Source organism: Drosophila grimshawi, unplaced genomic scaffold, assembly GCF_018153295.1.
Source record: "Drosophila grimshawi isolate 15287-2541.00 unplaced genomic scaffold, ASM1815329v1 contig_1367, whole genome shotgun sequence".
In the NCBI taxonomy this organism is placed as follows: domain Eukaryota; kingdom Metazoa; phylum Arthropoda; class Insecta; order Diptera; family Drosophilidae; genus Drosophila; species Drosophila grimshawi.
Window position 1 is genome coordinate 10077222 of NW_025062889.1, and position 20805 is coordinate 10098026.

Below are 20805 nucleotides of genomic sequence, written 5' to 3' on the forward strand. Positions count from 1 at the left end.
TATATATATATATATGTTTCTTCTTGATCAGAGAAGGCCGAGGCCCCTCGTTCCATTATGATAGGAATATAGCTAGGTTTAATGTGGCTCAAGTTAATAATATTTTAATCAGATCGTTAAAGAAGTACACAATTTGTCTTTTATTCAAACGCTTGTTATGTGTATGTGTGTATGTGTGTGTGTGTGTGTGTGTGTGTGTGTGTGAGTGTGTGTGTGTGTGCGTTCATTGTCTTGTCAATGTTTAATCTGAATGCAACTGGCAGTTGAAGTTTAATCTGCATGCAACTATGTAAATTATGGCGCATCGCATCGCGAAGTTCAAGTTGCACGTTGCACGCGGCAAGATTGCCGTAGCAATGCGGTTTTTGGCGCCTGTCATCAGCCTTCACCTCTTTTCAGCTGCAGCAGCAGCAGCGGCAGAAGCCACTTGACTTGCCAAACACTTGATGTCGCGTCGGTCAAAAGCAACAACAACAACATTAATAACAACAACAACAACAACAACAACAATACAAAAAATCGCTTGCAGCTGCAACAATTACGTATATTAATTGAAATTAAAGAAGCCACATATGTTGCAGTTGTTGCTGCTGCTGCTGCTGCTACTGCTGCTGGAGGTCACAGCCAGTTTTGGTTTGAAATATGTCTACAAGCACACACACATACATATATACAAGCTTATGTGACTACATATGTATACATATGTATGTATGTATGTATGTATGTATGTACAAGTTGTTGGCCACAAGTGCAATCCAAACAGCCATCAAATATTTGGATGTATGGCATTAAATCGTGCAATTTATTTGAATTGTGTGTGTTTTTTTCGTATCTTCGACAATTAATAGAAAAATATATGTTTTTTTATATGTTTAAAGATATATTTGTATGTATACATGTTTAACAATTGAAGTTGCATTTAGAGATAAGATAAAAAGATTTAACAAATTGAACGAAGAACAAAAATCAGCAAGAATGCGGTAGTCGAAAGAGATCGTCTTGCGGATAGACTAATCCCAAGTCTTTACTCATCATAATAAGTAGTAAAGCACTAAACAGTTAATAATAGATAGAAAACAGATTCATTCATTTTATCTTTACAATTGTAGCTTCTTAATATCATAGCGAAAGAATGCTATAGTCGAGGGAGCTCAACTGAAGCCAAGCCTTTGCCTGATCCAATACAAAATGAAACGCAAATGATTTGAACAAGTATTCATAATATAAAATATGAAAAATATGAAAAAATTAAAGAAAATATATTTCTACTCTCTGGCAGATTTGATTAGATCTCAACTTATATTCATAATTTGAAGACTATAGCTCTCTTAGGCTCGACGGTTGATCAAGAATGTATTAACTTTATGATAGTTGTTTTATTTTACACTTTTGTATTTTAGCCAACATTTTAAAGGGTTTTTGAGTTATTTCGAATGCCTTAAAACAGGCTCACATTTCATTTTGCATTCCATAAATTCTTTAATTTACTGGCATGCAAGGTTAATGCAATTATAGCAAATACCCTGATTGCATATATATATATATACACTTATATATGTATATATATAAATTCGATGTGGACTTGATATCTTGTTTATGACTCTATGCACAGCCGCATAATGGCTTCGTTTTGTGTCCCATTGGTCTGATGTGCATGTTAAACACTAAATTTGATTAAGTAGAAGGTTTTCAGTTACCTATGGAATGTTGTGCACACGTTTAAATTGAACGTTGCCATTTATTTTAGTATGTGATTTGTGCGAAATGTGTTGCTTCCTATTCAGGTGTCGTTTGCAACGGCTGCGACCTTCCCATAACACATATATCAGAGTCATGAATGCAGTTATTATATTGTGTAGCGTAGCTATTTATTTTGTTAATTTGTATTCAATATTGCACAGGTCGTAGCTGTGCCAGGGTCAATGCCTCATTTTGGGCAATCCATGCACAAGTCTTTTACTGTCTAAATGGCATATTCGCAAAAATAATCACTGCAATAGAAATGCGATTAGTTTGATTGATTTATTTGCGTATTTGTGTTGCTGTTGTTGGGTAGAGTTTTTGGCTAACTAGTTAGAAGGACGTTGGGTAATTTTTGTTAACTGTTAACTAAACCAAAGCTGTTGGACCAACGTGTAATTTGTTGTGGCAGTCAAGTCAACAATAATTAGCGGACACACACACACACACACACATTAGCACACACACAGAGAGAGATACTTTAACCGTTTCTAGTAACGGCCCCGTGTTCCGACATGCAAACGAGGCTGAACATTTTAATTAACACGGCTCACAAATAAATACGCAAATATTGCAAAATATTTCATGCTCCAAGCCGCGATGGAACGTTAACCTTGTCCATTACATATCGAGCTAACAAAATTTCAACCAAAAATAAATATAAAAATATAAATAAAAAAAACAAAATAGAAATATAGAAAAAAAAGCAACAAAATGTACACACTAACCATAATAAACGCATCGATAAACAAGCTGGTCTTAATCACCAAGGCATAGCCGCCTCAGTCACCCAAAATTGCTAGCCAAGCCCAAGCCCAAGTCCAAGTCCGCAACCGATCGCTTGATCGCAACTTATCAATTTTGTGGCATTGCGCTCTTAGTTGCTGCTACCAGCTAGCAACACAAGAACGGCAACCAACTGCGATTGCGACTGCAACTGCGACTGCAACTGCGACTGTGACTGCGACACGAAGACTGTTATTACGCAATTTTCAAGCTGTTGACCCAGTGCCCAAAGTTAGAAACACAGACAGTTCTTGAATAACTTACAACAGCAGCAGCGCCGCTGGCAGCTTGTAAAGCTATTCATTCAACAAGAGAAACTGAAGCTATCAGGCCAGATCAAAAATGCATTAACAACAATTTAAAAAATAATAAAATATACATATATATATATAAGCAAGAGCACTTTTACATAATGCAGATTGTATGTTAGAAATGACTCATCAGAATGCCTACTAGAATAATACAAGAACTATCTTAGCCACATCGAGGATGACATGCCCTTAGAGACCTGACAGAGTTGAGCTATGCTACCTTACTATGTAGTCCAATGTTCCTTATTTCATTTTTCATTATGACAAGGGGAGTGGAGGAAGTTGGGCTTATAAAAAATCTTAAAGAAAGTTGGCAATTATGCGACAAATTTGTGTTTTAAAATATGTCAAAAAATGAAGCTAGTTCACAAATCATCGTTGCGTTTCTTTGTTCCTTTTGGGAACTATACTATATAGTAGACCGATGTTGATAAGTTGTTCGATAACATCACTCGTAACTCAAAAGTTCTACACCAGATATCCTGGCAAACCGAAATGGTTTTATATTCTTGAACTCAGCTGTCAGTTATCCAATCCCTTCCTATATTTGCGACATATTTGCTGACAGCAGCTGAATAACAACAAATCAGTTGTATCTAGATGATGGCCAAGAATAAATACGAATATTATTTCGATTTGGATTCTTCAATGCGTTACATGCTTGCCATTAAAATGGAAACACCTCCTGCATCATATTGGATATTGCACTTGTGCACAGCTAACGGTTAAAATTAAAGAAACTTATGCCAAAAAAAAATAATAATAAAAAAACTATAAAAAATATATATATAAAATAGACAAAAAAAAAACAGTTACTCAAGCTGAAATCCTGTTTAGAACGAGTTTCTGTTGATTCCGAATTGAAATTTTATGTTGTATGGTGTGTGAGTGTGTGTATGTGTGTGTGAGTGTGTGTGCCTGTGTGTGTCTATGTGTGTGTGTGTGTGTGTGTGTGTGTTTGCGCCTGGCAGCCAGCACTTAAAAATGCGTTAAAATGCTAACAATTTATGCCAACTTTAAGTATGAGGCTTAACACAATCACCCAGCTCAGCGCTCGCCCCCCAAAACTGTATTCCAGACACATTAAACACGCATTAAAAAAAGGTTACGCTGAGTTGGAAGATTTATTGATTTGTCAGCAGAGAGGCGAGTGTTACAAAAATGTTGCCACTGCTGCTAAATCGAGAGCGAAACCAGCTGCTACATACATATATATAAGATATATATATATATATGTATATATCGTAAAGAAAACTACTAACCTACTTGCCTGCTTAACGGTTTAACTGTTGGCTGGCAAAAATAAAAACCACTTTCATTGCACGAGTCGCGTTGAAGTTTCGCTTTCAACGGACTTTTGACTTTTCTATGATTTTTCTCGCTCTCAATTTCAATTTAATCTCTTTCTTTCTCACTCTCACCTCCGCTCTCTCTCTCTCTCTCTCTCTCTCCCTCTCTGTGTATCTTCTATGGTGCAGCGTTGGCGGCAATGTGACGACTTCAATGCCATTCACAGCAGCACCGCACTCAATGAATGGTCTTGAGACGAGCGGCCAGACGGGTTCATCGTGTGTTGCCACAGCAAATGAAATCAAACCTGTGGTGGCAAGTGGTGCTCTGGTGGTGGTGGCACCACCACCACGACACAAGAAACGCTCCACAGCATCCAATGCCAACAGCACACACACCACAGACTCGGGCCTGGGAGCCACAATAGCCACAACATCAAAAACAGCAGCAGCAGCAGCCGCAGCAGCTGCAGCACAAGCAACAACGCCAACAGCAGCAGCAGCAGCAGCGGCAGCAACAGCAACATCAGCAGCAGCAGCAGCAGTTCGTGCTGGCAGTGGTTCGCACTATTCCACCGATAAAAGCGGCTCGTCCGGTTACTATAGCTCCCATGTGTGCTCCACTTACTCGCTGGACGAGCACATCTACTGCGAACCGGTCATAGACATCCTAGAGACCAGCGACAAAGATAAGAGCAAAGCGACGGCGGCCAGGCAGCGGCCACAGCTGCAGCTGCCAACGAAAGTGGCTGGCAATGAAGCAGCAGCAGCAGCAGCAGCAACAACAGTGAGCTCAACGATTAGTCAGCATTTGGACATGCAACATGTGGCTGACAAAGCTGGAGCTGACCAAGCAAATGCTGCGCCCGAAATCGGCAGACAGCCAACAAATGGTAGCCAAAAGAAGCTACAGCAGCAGCAGCAGCAGCAACAACAGCAGCAGCAACTACAGCAGCAGCAGCAGCTACAACTGCAACCACACTACAGTGATAAGCTGCGCATTTTGGAGACGAGCATTGAGAATTTGGATCGTCATTTGAAAACATTTCCCTGCCTCTATGCGCCGCAGCAAACCGTGTCCTTTATGCAGCAGCAGGAGATTGCCAGGCCAGCGGAGGGCATCCAACTGGACATTGGCGAGAAATTGCGAGCCTATAATCAGCTGCCAACCATAATGGAGGGATTTGCCGCCACACAGCGACGACAGCAGCAACAACAGCAGCAGCAACAACAACAACAACAAATGGAACAGGTTGTGGATGACTCACTGCTGGACATAGATCTGGATGCATTTCTGTTGCAGCCGAAAAGCAAACAGCAACAGTTGCGCACCGCTGGCATTGATAATCCCAGTTTTCTGAGCGATGAGCAGCTCGAGGAGAACAATTACAAGTGTGCCAAATATATCAACTCCTGCCCAGAAGATGCCTATCGTGTGGACACCGATGCATCATCGAACATGGTGCCCGCTGGCATCATCAGCCCAAACACATCGTATGCCAAACGCTACGAGGATCAGTTGCATTTCCAGAGCACACGCGAACTGCTCGAAGATGTGCGCGACAAGATACGCCTGTTGTCGCCGACGCCGACCACGGACATACCCCAGGAGCTGGACGGCATGATACAGACGCTCAAGCACGAACTGGAATCCTATTTGCAGCGCATGAATCAGCACAGCGAACTGGAGCTGCGTCAACTGTGCAGTGGCTTGGGCAGGCAGCAGCATGTGGTGCGACTGCAGAATGCTTTGGAGCGACGGCGCAGCTTTGCTGGTGACTTGCAACTGAATGCCTACGAATCTGTGCGTGATGGCGGCGTCCTAATCTCCACCAGCCGTCGGCCATCGAGCTTGCGGGCCCAGATTATGAGCATACGTTGTGCCAGCGATCCCAATTTCAAGATGAAACGCAAATCGATCACGGAAATATTTCCAGTCGCCGAGTGTTACATTGAGACGACGACGACGGTGTCGCGTAGTGCCACGCCCACGCTAACAATAACGCCCTCATTGACACCAACACCGTCGCCGCCACTGGAACTGAACACAACAACGATGGTCACTCAAATGCAGCGCAACCTCAACTTTCACAAGCCCGTGTTGAATGCGTCTGGCTCCAGATCCCGCCTCGGCAACGGCGTCGACAAAATCGACAGCGCCGCCGAGTGGCATCGCAAGAAGCCGAGCATCTGGGAGATGTACTATGGCACCAATCGACTGCACCAATCGCTGCTTGGCAAGCAGCGACACGGCGGAGAGCTGGTCATCAGCAGCGCCCATCCGACGCTCTCATATGTGAGTAAAAGAAACTTTTAATTAAAGTAAATGCAATACTAGTTTAAGTTTTGGGCTCAAAAAACACATTAAGTACACGCAGAAAAAGATCAGCCTGAATTTTAGAAAATTTCCATATTATTCCTTATTATTCAGCAAATAAATTTCTAACCAACTCATGGCTTTTAAATTACCTATATTATTATCAAACATTTTTATTCGAAAATTTTATGACTTCTTTCTAAATTTGAGAAAGTTTATTTCTGCTGTTTAGAAATATGAAAACAGGAAAAAGAAACTCCAACTTCAAGAAGTTATTTTCAAGATCCAGAAAATGTGTATACTTTTCAGGACAATTTTCATTTTTAGTAAGTTTTTTTTTACATATTTAGAAAGTATTTCTAAAAACTAGACAACTTTTATAGTTTAGTTTTAGTTCGATCTGAGTATACTGGGTGGATATTCAACAGGGCGTATGATTAATATATGAAATACATGCAATACTTAATCTAATTTAGGGCTCAAAGTGTAGAAAACCAACAATAGCAGCTTGTCAACTTATTCGAGGCAGGGCATTAGGCATAAATAAAAAGAGTGGTTGCATCTACATCGGCATCTGCATCAGCAACAGCTAACCAGCTTACCAGCTCATTAAAAGCTGCCAATGTAAATGGCATCAATTTAAAGTCGAGTCGTCGACTCGATTTGCTGCATGTTCGTGCAAACTTTTATTAATTTTATCCTTGGCCGCAATGTGATCGATGTGCGGTTTGCTGCTGCAGCAGCTACTGGTTGCAGCTTCGTGCAGCGCCAATAGCCAAGCAGCAATATAAGCAGCAATAGCAATAGCAGCAGCAGCAGCAGCGGATGCGTTGTCAACGCCATCGCCAACACCGGACGTCAGCAGCATTGACGCCATCATTATTATTATAATTATTGTTAAACCGTTGCTGATCTGAGTGGTGGCAGGGGTGGGGTGGGGAATTCTTTATTATGCAGCAGGCGATATGCGATATTATCGCTGTCATGGCCGAGGTTCGATTTGGTAGCGTACTCGTTCGTGTATTGGCATTATAAATGATTAATGATTAATGTTGTGCGTGCCGCATCAGATTGCCGGGCTACTGTTCAAAAATCTGCCACACAAGGCGCTTGACGCTCCACGTTGGACATATCATTAAAAATCATAAGTCAAAGGCACAACATATGCACATTAATTAATGCCAACTCAGCAGTTACCATTTCCCTCAACTCTGCACACGTAAGCCTAAATTGTATCAATTACTTGTAATTAAACAACAAAAAACAGCATTTAGACACATTTAATTGTTTTACACATTCAAGAAGGGCTCACTTTGTAAATAATAATAAAATATATATAAAGATATATGTATTAAATGTTGCACTTAAAGTCTATTGACAGCTCAATTATCATGTGAAATTTGTTACGCCTGCCAGTTGATTATGATGCAATATCCGCTGTACTAATCAAGAGAATTTTGTGGGCCTTGTCCGGTCTCTGGGCCAATGCACAGAGAATCTTAATGAGTTTTCACTTTCAATGCCACTTTTGTTTTCGTTTTATTTTGCTTCGATTTTTGTTTTGTTTTGTTTTGTTGACTCAGCTCAGCTCAGCTCAGCTCAGCAACAGTTCAGAAATTGGTAAGCGCACGACTTTGGTTTATTCACCTTACTTATTTCCATACATCCACCTGTATATATAGATATATATATATATATAAATATTATTTACTTATCAGCTTGCACGTTCACAAGTACGATTTGAACTTGAGGATTTGTGATACGGGTTTCTTGTGAGCCAGCAGCTATAATACAAATCAAACAGTTAGTGCAAAAGGCAAAGCCAACAGCGATTCAACAACTGTACCGGTTAACCTTAAAATTCCGTTAAAAAAAAATGCAGCAACAGCAACAGCAGCAGCAGCAGCAGGCCTGCAGCATCTTGACGAACAGGTAGCGCTCTGCTACCTGCTTATCTGGCTATCTGACCAACTGACCGCCATCGATTCAGGCCCAGATACAAACAGACTTACTACACTTGCACTTACAGCAACAACAGCAACAGCAACAGCAGCAGCATGCAACAAGTGGCATTCACCAAAACTGAAACTGCAACCGATACCGAAACCGCAACCAAAAACCGGTGCCACAGTGAGTCCGCATTGTTGCCCTACAACTTGAATGACCTTTAAGGACGTTTCCACAATTAAATGCTAACCCACCGTAAGGATGTCGAACCACAAAATACAGCCTGTCTAAATCAAGTAGCTGGCTGCAGTCTTCCTCTTCTCTCTGCCCATTCACCATTCTTGTGCCTAGCCTAGCCTCCCAATTCTCTCGGTCAGCGGCCAGAAACTCCAACGTGTCGCCAGCAAATAACTCGTTTGCCCGTACAACATGAATGCCAAAATGAAAATGAAAATGAAACCGAATGCGAATACGAAAAGCAAAATGTAAGGCGATCTGGTCACCAAGTTGCTGTCGCTGCAGTTTATACTATTACTAGAAGTGGTTGCCACAAAGTGTTGCAATCGCCATAGCCATAGCCACATTGCAGCGTGCCATCGAAGACCGCAACACAAACTGGGCTCTTTTATGGCAATTTCCATTTGTCCAAGTGCAAAACCAAAACCAAAATGACAAAAACCCAAAACGACAGATGCATGTGCAATTCTCGTCGTCGTCAGCCCAACCACAAAAAGCGAGCACATCGGGTTTTCCTTTCACGATCGTACTAAGTTCTTCAGTTAGTCCGACTTTGAGAGGGTCGCTCAATGAGTTTAACAGACTTCCCCAGATAGAAATTTATAATTGAAATGCAACCCAAAGAACTATTATATTGTACATCGCTAACTTTTCCAAGACTTTTATTGATAACCTTATACTTTTTGGTTAAATAATTTATTTAAATTTAAAATCATATGAATATTAATGTTTATAGGTTGTATAATGCAAATATAAACAATAGACAGATTTTCTAGTTCATAATAAAGTTTTAAATAATACAAAAAAATATTAATTATAACAAGTTAAACTGCTCTAGTTGGAACAGCTCGACTAGTGGATAAAGGAAAAAAGTTGTACAATTTGATCAGCTGTCACTAATCAGTTAGTCAGTTTTCTTCTAACATTATTTGACTATAATTAACCTAATTAAATTAAAGTAAATCACTTTGGCAATCAGGAAAAAACAGTTTTATTTATTGCTGAAGGTATGAAGCGACCTTCGCTGTGCATAATAGTGCTTGATAGTTTGTCAAAGCACCCATAGCTGCAATTTGGGCTAAGACCAGCAACTTGAAATTAGCATTAGCCGCTCTCGCCTTACGGCCACGTTAAGTTTCAATTTGAAGATTTGCCACGGGCAACATTTGTGGCTTACATAACGCATACGGTGCATATCATGGCCAGCAGCGCATTGACTGCCTCGGAAGCTGTTGCCTGTTACCTGTTAGCTGTTAGCTGTTAGTTGTATAGTCATACCAACGGCCAACAGTGACCAGCTTTGCCGTTTGCCGGCAAACCGATCAAATTTCAGCTGGTTACTCATACGCCACGTGCAACAGCGAGGTGTATGAAAACGTGTGGCGTGCGAGCCGCATGCTAAACAAATTAAAGCAATAACTGGCATTAAGTAGACCTTTGGCAATATATCACGCCCACGCGGAGACTCAACTCCTTCATATGCATATTTCTTTGTACATAATACACTCATCAAAAAAATCGCACCCATTAAATTTTTTAATTTATATCTGTGGCTTTCAACTAAATTTGAGCATGATCTTTTCTAAAATTCATACAAAATATGTATAATTTCAAGAATTTCCTAATATTTAGAAATCATTTCAAAATTGAAGTCGATCGTTTTTCTGCGTGTATCTAAACGACTTTCATGCGTTCCTCTGGCTGATCGACGCAGCCGACACTCGGACTAGATTCGAGTGGCTGTCGCTACCGTTTCAACTACCGCCTGCTGCTGACAAGCTGTTCCAGTCACCTTCCCCCTTCCACTCGCCTCCCCCTCTACGCCTCGTCGCTCCTTTGAGCACTCGTCTTGACTGTTTTTCCGCTGCTCAGCTGTTTTTTGTTGTAGCTTTTGTTGTGTGCAACATTTTGTTGCCGTGTTTTGGTTCGTCGTTACTGTTGAATGCATTTTCAATGCTGCAAAAAAGGTAATGGCTCAAAATGCCCTAAAAGACAAAAAGGTGTAAAATAAAAAAAACAACCTAATTTACTTTGCCGACCGCCGATTGCATAATTACATCATTATTTATTATGCCTATGCATTTATTTAAATATTATGTATACGCTTAGCCTGTTCACTCTACATCAATCATCATCGTAGTTACGATTTCAAACACAACTAATTTTGGAATAAACATAAATTATTTATATACATACAACTAACTCCGATCTGGTTCCACACACTCTTAAAAAAAAATCTTTCTGTGTGTAATTAAATCCTGTTTGCCACACTTCAGTTCAATTTGCATTGAAACGCTAATGTTATCAATTATTAACTGACTTGTCTACACATCCTCTGCGGATTGTTGAAAGTCAGTTTAAGTCTTCAACTTCGATTGTGCACATTGTTGTTTAAAACTTCGCATACAATATGAGAAATTGCACTTCTGTAAGGATTTTTAAATATTGTCTATCCTCCATCCTTGAACCACCCAGTTTGAATAATCGACAAATGTTAGCAGAGTATCGCAAAGGGTTGAAAGTGAATTCAAATCAAATAAAAGATGCTGCACTATATAAATCAAATAGTTGCATATATAAGTATATGTATGTATGTATGTGTGTGTGTGTAGCTATGTTTGTATGTATTGTCGTATGTTGATACGTGCTTTGGAGTAATGGATTTCCCACAGCGAGCGGAGCGGAGCCATCTCTTCATACAAACTCAGTCGTATTACATATGTACTTAGCAAGTTTGTGTAGATAGTTTTATGTTTTATTATGCATGCATTAAACTACTGACTTTAAGTACGTGTTCAAATTTTGTTTTCACTTCGAAGCGATGTTTAAACTTTGAACACTGAGTAGTGTGTAGTAACAACCGACTACATTATTAAGCTTGGCCAACTTTGAGCCAAAAAAAGATATATGTACGTACATATTGGTTTCAATGTCAGTGATGAAAAACGTGTGTTGCAAATTAAAAGGTAACAACTCTTTGTGTGTGTGTGTGTGTATCGGTGTGTGTGTGTGTGGATTTTCTTTTGAACTTCATGCCTAACGCTTAGTGTTGGCAAATATTCCAATGCTGTTAAATTTATTCCAAGGCGAGTTTTGTGGGAATAACAGCTTCATTTCACAATATGTGTGATGATAGTTTATGTACATATGAATGTGCATACATACAAACAGGCATACCTACATACCTACATGCATATTTTGCTTGTTTTGCATACATTTGTTAATCGAATCAAATATTAAGTATATTTTTGTCTGTCGCCCAGGCGTGTGGTATATCGATAATTTATTGCGCTGCGTTTTACGCTTGTGTGTGTGTGTGTGTGTGCGTGCGTGTGTGTATCGCGTGAGTGTGTGCGTATGGCTTCATTTGCAAATTAGCTAAAGCATATTTTAGTCATTTGGGTGGGGCTCAATGAACTGGCTTAAGACAATGCCAAAGATTTATTTTTGCCACTCGCATCTCAATAAAAATGTAAATTCCCCTAGTTGATTAGCAGAATTTAACACCAAAGAGTGTTACTTAATCAAGAGAATTAATTATGCAGTATGTCATTCTTTTTGACTGATGACAGTGTCTGTCAAACATGTTGAAAAGCCTATCGATTAACGCGCTTAAATTCCAAGCACCTCGTTGACGATTCCAATCCGTGTGAAATGCACTTGATTTGCATACCAGGCCAATATTGCCGTTATATGCACACACACACACATAAACACACAATCTCACAGTCAAACTCAATGCGGTAATTTTACCGTCAACATCGTCGACTCTTCGATTACGTCGTCGTTGCAAAGTACTTTGACTGATAAACAGCAGCAATAACAACAACAACAACAACAAAAAGCATCATCTACAAACAAAGTGTAGAAGGAGGGGAGACCGGGAGGCAAAGAAGCAGCGAAAAGAAGCCGGAAGGCAAAAACACAAATGTACCGCAAATTTGTGTTTCCATTTTAATTTCTCATTTCATATCTCACATGGAATGCGGTGTGTGTGTGTTTTTGTACGAAACTGAAAGCCCACAAATGATCACCAAAAAAACCATACGAAGCCAATGTACTGAAAAAAAAAACAAAACACACATAAATAAATAAATAAATACAATCTCACAATGAAGTGCAAAAATGTGAATTGTTTGACGGGTGATTACAGGCAAACTCGCACACACATACGCAAAACACACCTACAAATATTACATGTAATGTGTGTGTGTGTGTGAATTTTGAAAACACTTTAAATTGAATGCCCTTTTTAATGGCTTGTATTGCATATGCGTAACTTTCACTTGCGGATATTTTTTGGAATTGGATATTGCAAGACAAACAAAAATAATCCCATGCCTATTATATGGATGGATTATTGATGGAGCTATTATAGAATTTTGTCACAAACTCAACATCTGGCTGAAGTTTTACTGAGTGTGGTCGCTTTTTTGTCGATAAATATTTTATTTTCATATAAATATGAATTTTATATTGTGCACAAAATTTGACATCAATTGCATAATACTTATTTTAACTTGTTTTTGTTTTTTTTTTGCGAGAATCAACACAAAAGACAACAACCTACCTGTTACATTATATATATAGATATATTTATCACATACAATGAACAGATTTCAAGGTTGTGTCGCTAAAATTCAAAACCGGCAACAGACGACACCAACAAAAAAATAAAGAAAACAACAAAAAAGTGATGAGCAAAACAAAAAAGCAACAGCAACAATAAAACGAAAACCAACAATAACAACAACAACTCCAGCGGTCGCTTAGTGGGTCAAATTGGTTGTTGTGCGTTGCGCCCTTTTTTACATGTGCCGCGAGCCACGCCTCTCAGTATAATGTGTGCAATGCTCATGCCATAAATTATAGCAAACAGCCATAAAATAAAAGTAGTGTGCGAAAGCGTCGTTAAATGCTGCAATAAGTAATACACACAAAAAGCCTTAGCCTAAAATAGATGCTAACAAATAATAATAAGTTCAACGATATCTGTTCAAATCGATCGCTAGATCGATCGACAACAACAATAATAACCAATAGGCATCAATGTCAAAGCAATTGTCAGTCTGTCAGATAGTCAGTTACTCACTCGCTCTATTCATGGCAGTTCATCATCGTCTTCATTTTCAGCTTCAAGCTTCGTTTTTCTGCGAGCGTCTCTCGTCCATTATAATTAGCATGTGCATAATCGATTTACATAAATGCGTCAAGCTAAGTTTTCAACTCCAAATATTAATTAACTTTAACTGCGAGTGACTTATATAACAAAACTGTGAAAAATACCATATTTTTGCCAATTTGTCAATGTTTAAGTTTGTCAGAGAAGTGCTAGAGAATTTCAATTTCAAGCAACATTTTATAATTTATGGAGAATCTTTAAGTAAAAAATACTAGAAGTACTAGCGAATATTTTAAAATTATGATTCTTTGAGCAACATTCTATAATTCATAGTATTAAAGTTTACGTATTGTGACTATATCAAAATTTTACTTATTTCAGCAACATTTTATAATTTTTTGAAAATTCCTTAAAGCTTAATCATTGTGACTATTTCAAAACTGTAATTATTTCAGCAACATTCTATAATTCATAGTTTTGTATTGTTAATAATACCTATATGTATATATTGCAGCCATCGTCTCGACCCGAATCGGATTTTACGCTCGATCTACCGCGCGCCGAGCAGCTGCGTCTCAAAATGGAAAAGGAGAAGAAGTTCCGCCAAAGATGTCGCTTCATAACCACATTTCTAAGTCTGGTATTCTTTCTGCTGACCGTTATGGTTGTCAGTTTGGTCTTAACGCGCGGCAAACGCATGTTTGGCAGCATGATTTAGGCAATAAACCAATATCTAATACAATACATAAATAACATATCAATATTGCATATCTATAAATATATCTAAATATATAAATAGGCAGATAACTAACACATGTATGTAAACAAAACAAAACAAAATTAAAGTGCCGTAGTAATTCATAGAGTAACACAGCAAACAGCAGACAGCAAACAGCAAACAAACAACAATCGAAGGGGACAATCGTTAAGATTAACTAATTTGTAGTATTAGACATAGTCACTATTCTAATTGAACTAATTGATGGAGGGTGTTCAACATGTTTGTTGTGCTTGGATGAGCCGCAGTATTGTTAATAAATTATTTTTGTGATCTTAGCTGGTAAGTTTGTGAGTGCATTTTGTGCAAGTCGAAAATAATTATGTTTAAATTGTCCATGCTAAATGCTAAATGTATTATTTCTAAGTCTAATGATAATAATGAATAAAGCAATATAAATACGATGTTTTTGTTTTTCATTTCTGTTAACATTTATTCACGTTTTATACATATATATATATATATTATATAAATTTGCGTATTTTGTATGTTATAGGTATGTTTAGAAAATAAATTGAGAGCGCTTATTAAGATAGCATGCATTATTATTGCATACATATCATTTTGGTATCACAAATGTTTTTGTTTTTTTTTCGTTTCGTTACAACTTGAACTTCAACTGTTATTTGAGAGAGATGCAAATACAAATCTTATGTTACAACATAAGGCAAAAACGAGACCTTTAGGCATTTGTTAGTAACTACGATAAACTAGGAAAAAATGACAGTTACAAATTACAATTTGTTACACTGAGAAGGCAAGTTTCGTAAATGAGAATTGCAGTGTGTTTGTGTCGGAGCAACAGCAACAGATCCTCCATTAGTGATCTGCTCAGCTTGCCGGTACGCCGTTAAGGATTTCATAATATGCGTATGCTTTGGCGGTTGACCTCGAACAGTGTTTGATCCTCATCCTCGTCGCTGTTCACATCCTCAATGGCCATCGGCAGCGGAGTCAACTCCTGATTGGCGCGATCCCCTTGCACGCCGTATTTTCGTTCTGCGCGTGATAAGCGCAGTCTTCAAAACAAGAATACGAACATTATCAGCAAATGCACATGTATGTATATATATATATATATATGATTTAAATATTTTTTGAGTCGGGTCCGAATAGCAAATGCTTTGCCTGTTATCAGGCATAAGACTTACCGATATATACGTACAACCAGCAACAGAATGGCTGAGCTGGTCAGGCCCACCATTACGTAAAACACGGCCGCAAATGAATCCGGAAATTCATCGTCCTTGCCTATTTTGGAGCGCTGAATTAGCACATCCTCTGCAGCAGCAGCTGGCTGATTATCATTTGGCTCGGCAGCTTTTGGAATCAATTGCTGCTGCGGCTTCTCACTGATCACGACCACAGCTGGCGACTGTGGCACTGCGGTTTCTGGTGCCTGAGTCGGGGGAGCCGGTGGCAGTGCCTTTTTTACGGTTCGACTTGCGTCTGTGTTGGCATTTGCGATATCTGCAGCAGTGGGAGCCGCTGCGTCAATTTGAATGTGGGGCAACAGCGACAACGTCAGCAGCATTGCTGCTGTCAATAGGGGCCAACTCCGAGTGAACTGATCCATCTATAATTCAATTGTTTTTGATGCTAAACAGTAAGCAGGTCCTGCTGACGTTTTCAAATTCTGATGCTCGGTTTAAGTATTTTCTTTATTTATTTACAAAGACTAGGGCTGCAAAATACCTATACTAAGAATATCGTTTGACCAGGGATGCATATGTGAAATGCTATCGATGTTATTGTAGAGTGCTGCCAATTACTACAACTGAAAGTAGAGATGTGTATATTTAAAAAAATATCGATATGCAAAAAATGCTATGTTGAATCAATATTTGTGTCTATTCTTGTGCTTGCGCAAGTGTTTCCCCTTGTCCGTATTTTCCTCAATTGTCTACAAAGCTTAGCGATGCTATAAGTTGAAATCGAAAGTTGAGTTGAAAACGAAAATTGATATCGATAGTATTATCGACGTGCAAAAATACTGCATGCAGGTAGAATGTTGAAAAATAATTATCGATAAATATGTGTTAAAACAACATCCCTACTTTTTAGTTGGAAAGAGTGTCTTGTACAAACGGTAAAAAATCGTTAATATATAGTTTAATTACAATTAAAAAGTACTGCAAAGTGCCAGAAAGACACGCGTAGCATTAAACAACATATAACAACCGGTAAATTGCTGATGCAACTGGTTTGCTCTGTGCAATAAGATTTGTAAACTGTTCGTCTCAGTATCAGTGCTGTGAAAATGGCGAACAAAAGAAGAAAAAAAAAATACGTGTGCTCCAAAAGGGAAATCACGACATCGGAGAGATTAAATGCCAGTGAAAATGCGAGACGAAACTTTTTTTCATAGAAAATATTTTTAATGTCTTAACTACAAACTGTTATTTAAGTTTGTGCAGGGAATTATGTTTCATTTCATCACTTGCATGTTTGTGTGTGTACGTGTGGGTGTGCGTGAGTGAGTGTGTGTTTATTTAATCAGGAAGTTATTTTATGCTCATGCACGCATGCACTAAAGTTGCCACTTTTGCTTGTATGTGTGTACATATACATGATGTATGTGTGTGTGTGTGCGAGTAAATGTGTAAGTGTTGCAAGGGTATTGAAGTAATAGTGTCTTTTTCCTCTTTCTGCACATAACTGTATTGTGTTAACGATTACAAACACTACAACAACAGTATCGATGACATATCAAATTACCAGTTTTAATAAAAGCTACTCAATTGTCTGGCAATATAAGACAATTTTGACACACAGACGCACATTTCTATATATTTATATATATGTATAACATTTCTACACACTCTTCGTTTTGAATTCAATATGAAATTCGAGGGGCACTATGAATAACCGATTTTTGATTGTTCATATTTTCAGGTTGTAAAATATATGTTGAACATCTTCATCCCATAAAATTTGTTATATTCGATTGTCAAAATTCCGACCGAAATACGTAAAACAAGATTAGCAGCCAAACGACGTCGCAATCAGGACAACCACCAAACCACGTCGCAGTCGCAGCAGCAACAACAGGATCCACAACAACACCCACAACAAGAACAGCAAGTAGAAGAATTAGAAGAAGCGCCACAGAATCGGGTTGAGGGCAAAGGAGATTTGCCAACGGCTGCCAAAATGAATCGCTCGAGCAATTCGCAGACTACACAGAGACCCGTCAATTTGGATGACATCTGGAAAGAGCTGGTTGAGGGCATATATCAGATATTCGAACATGAGAAATCGCTAACCCGTAAACAGTATATGCGTTATTATACCCATGTCTATGACTATTGCACCAGTGTCAGTGCAGCACCGAGTGGAAGGAGTAGTGGCAAAGCGGGCGGTGCTCAGTTGGTGGGCAAGAAACTGTACGATCGTTTGGAGGTGTTTCTGAAGGACTATTTAAAGGAATTGCTGATCACGTTTCAGTCAATTAGTGGCGAGGAAGTTCTGCTCTCCCGCTACACAAAACAATGGAAATCGTATCAGTTCTCCAGCACCGTACTCGATGGCATTTGCAATTACCTTAATCGCAATTGGGTGAAGCGCGAATGCGAGGAGGGCCAAAAGGGTATCTATAAGATCTATCGGCTCGCTCTGGTCGCCTGGAAGGGTCATCTGTTCCAGGTGCTCAACGAGCCGGTGACCAAAGCAATTCTCAAGTCCATCGAGGAGGAGCGTCATGGCAAGCTTATCAATCGTGCCCTGGTTCGCGATGTCATTGAATGCTACGTGGAGTTGAGTTTCAACGAGGACGATGCCGATGCCACCGAACAAAAATTGTCGGTTTACAAGGACAATTTCGAAATGAAATTCATTGCCGACACGTACGCTTTCTACGAGAAAGAATCGGATGCGTTCCTATCGACCAACACGGTGACAGAGTACTTGAAGCACGTCGAGACCCGTCTGGAGGAGGAGAAGCAACGCGTCCGCGGACGCAATTCCAAAAATGCTCTCTCCTATCTGCATGAGACAACCGCAGATGTATTAAAATCAACTTGCGAACAGGTCGGTAAACAGTTTGGCTTGTTAAGCTACAATTATTATTATTTATTTTAATTGTTATTCATATCTAGGTACTGATTGAGAAGCATCTGCGACTATTCCACAATGAGTTCCAGAATCTGTTGAACGCTGACAGAAATGATGATTTGAAGCGCATGTATTCTCTTGTCGCTCTCTCACCGAAGAACCTTGATCAATTGAAGAAAATACTTGAGGATCACATTCTGCAGCAGGGCACGGAGGCCATCGAAAAGTGCTGCACCAGCGATGCGGCCAATGATCCAAAAACCTATGTACAAACCATACTCGATACACACAAAAAATATAATGCACTCGTTTTGACTGCATTCGATAATGACAATGGATTTGTGGCTGCATTGGACAAGGCGTGCGGTAAATTTATAAATTCAAATGTGGTCACGCGACCAAATAATGCCGGCAAATCACCGGAATTGTTGGCCAAATACTGCGATCTATTGCTCAAGAAATCTTCGAAGAATCCAGAGGATAAAGAGCTGGAGGATAATCTGAATCAGGTGATGGTCGTCTTCAAATATATTGAGGACAAGGATGTCTTCCAGAAATACTACTCAAATATGCTCGCTAAGCGTTTAGTCAGTCATACATCGGCATCCGATGATGCCGAGGCAATGATGATCTCCAAATTGAAACAGACGTGCGGCTATGAATACACTGTCAAGCTGCAGCGCATGTTCCAGGACATTGGTGTGTCCAAGGACTTGAACTCATACTTCAAGGAGTACCTGAAGACCCAAAATATTACATCCGAAATTGATTTTGGCATCGAGGTGCTATCCACAAATGCCTGGCCCTTCACGCAAAACAACAATTTTCTGCTGCCCTCGGAATTGGAACGTTCCGTTCAACAGTTTACCATTTTCTATTCAGCCCGCCATTCTGGCCGCAAACTGAATTGGCTATATCACAAATGCAAGGGCGAGCTGATCATGAACGTGAATCGGAGCAATGCCGTTTACACACTGCAGGTCAGCACGTTCCAAATGTCAGTGCTGTTGCAGTTCAACGATCAGCTCAGCTTCACAGTGCAACAGCTGCGCGACAACACACAGTCCCAGCTCGAGAACTTGATACAGGTAAGCAGGAAGCCTCAATATAAACAGGACTTAATTTAATAAAAAAAAAAAAAAAATAACCTTATTCTTCAGGTATTGCAAATACTGCTCAAGGCTAAAGTGCTGACGTCGAGCGACAGCGAGAATGCCCTGACACCGGACTCAACTGTGGAACTGTTCCTCGATTACAAGAGCAAGAAGCGTCGCATTAATATCAATCATCCGTTGAAGACTGAGCTGAAAGTGGAACAGGAGACTGTCACCAAACACATTGAGGAGGATCGAAAGCTTTTGATACAGGCAGCGATTGTGCGCATTATGAAGATGCGCAAGCGTCTCAATCATACGAATCTCATCTCTGAGGTGCTCAATCAGCTGTCGACTCGGTTTAAGCCCAATGTGCCCGTCATTAAGAAATGCATTGATATTTTGATCGAGAAGGAGTATCTGGAGCGTATGGAGGGGCACAAAGACACCTATAGCTATCTAGCCTAAGTTCATGTTAAATATAATAATATCGTTCCAAAATTATTTTTTTTTGCCAGCCACCAACCACTAGACGGTATCAATGTCAGATATCAATTACATCATGCCAGTCTCCTTCCTGCTCCCCTATGTCTAATTAAAAATGAAAATGAGGAAATAATTATATCCTGCTCGCTCGTTGTCATCAAACGATACGATTTGCGATTGAAATGTGCAAGCACAGATATAAAAAAAAAAAAACGGAACAAAATCGTTTAGCTTCTTTCTTCCATTCTTCCTTCTTTATATTTTTCGAATACGATGAGTTTTACTACCTAGTTTATTTCTGTTCATAATTTTATTCATATTGTAAGACACACACGTACGGAAAAGACAAATGTGAAGTTCAAGAAACGAAGCAAATATATAAGTTTGAAGCAGTTATTATACGATACGATTAAGTTGGCTTTCCTCTCTTGGCCTTTGTATTCAACCATTTCACAGTGATATCGAAAACGTTGGGATACCTACTGATTATGTAAATAGGCTTAGACCAACTTGACGAGCTGCGATTCAAGTTAAATAAACAACGTACTTAAATGTGTACACATATTAAATACTCGACAAACATTCGAACAGTTCATGATTTGATTGGGGCAGTGTGGAATGCATAACATATATTCTTAGTTAGCC

At 39.4% G+C, this 20805-nt stretch overlaps 3 protein-coding genes across 3 annotated transcripts in view; 2 read left to right on the forward strand and 1 right to left on the reverse strand.

Annotated features, from left to right (window-relative positions):
- Positions 1–14921, forward strand: part of LOC6560071 — a 29686-nt gene extending 14765 nt beyond the window's left edge. Inside the window, exons 3-4 of the mRNA XM_001986288.3 lie at positions 4316–6422; positions 14264–14921. Of these exons, the coding sequence (XP_001986324.2) occupies positions 4316–6422; positions 14264–14467 (2311 nt within the window). The 3' untranslated portion in view covers positions 14468–14921. The remainder of the gene's footprint in view (positions 1–4315; positions 6423–14263) is intronic.
- Positions 14922–14933: 12 nt separating this feature from the next.
- Positions 14934–16221, reverse strand: LOC6559632 (membrane protein FAM174A). The gene is made up of 2 exons (XM_001986289.2): positions 15679–16221; positions 14934–15546 (listed from the first exon to the last, which is right to left on the reverse strand). The coding sequence occupies exons 1-2, from the start codon at positions 16101–16103 to the stop codon at positions 15387–15389; spliced, it is 585 nt and encodes a 194-aa protein (XP_001986325.1). The 5' UTR covers positions 16104–16221; the 3' UTR covers positions 14934–15386.
- A 327-nt stretch (positions 16222–16548) lies between these two features.
- Positions 16549–20748, forward strand: LOC6560496 (cullin homolog 1). Its single transcript, XM_001986290.3, has 4 exons — positions 16549–16710; positions 17423–18556; positions 18625–19668; positions 19741–20748. The coding sequence occupies exons 2-4, from the start codon at positions 17681–17683 to the stop codon at positions 20140–20142; spliced, it is 2322 nt and encodes a 773-aa protein (XP_001986326.1). The 5' UTR covers positions 16549–16710; positions 17423–17680; the 3' UTR covers positions 20143–20748.
- The last annotated feature ends 57 nt before the right edge of the window (positions 20749–20805 follow it).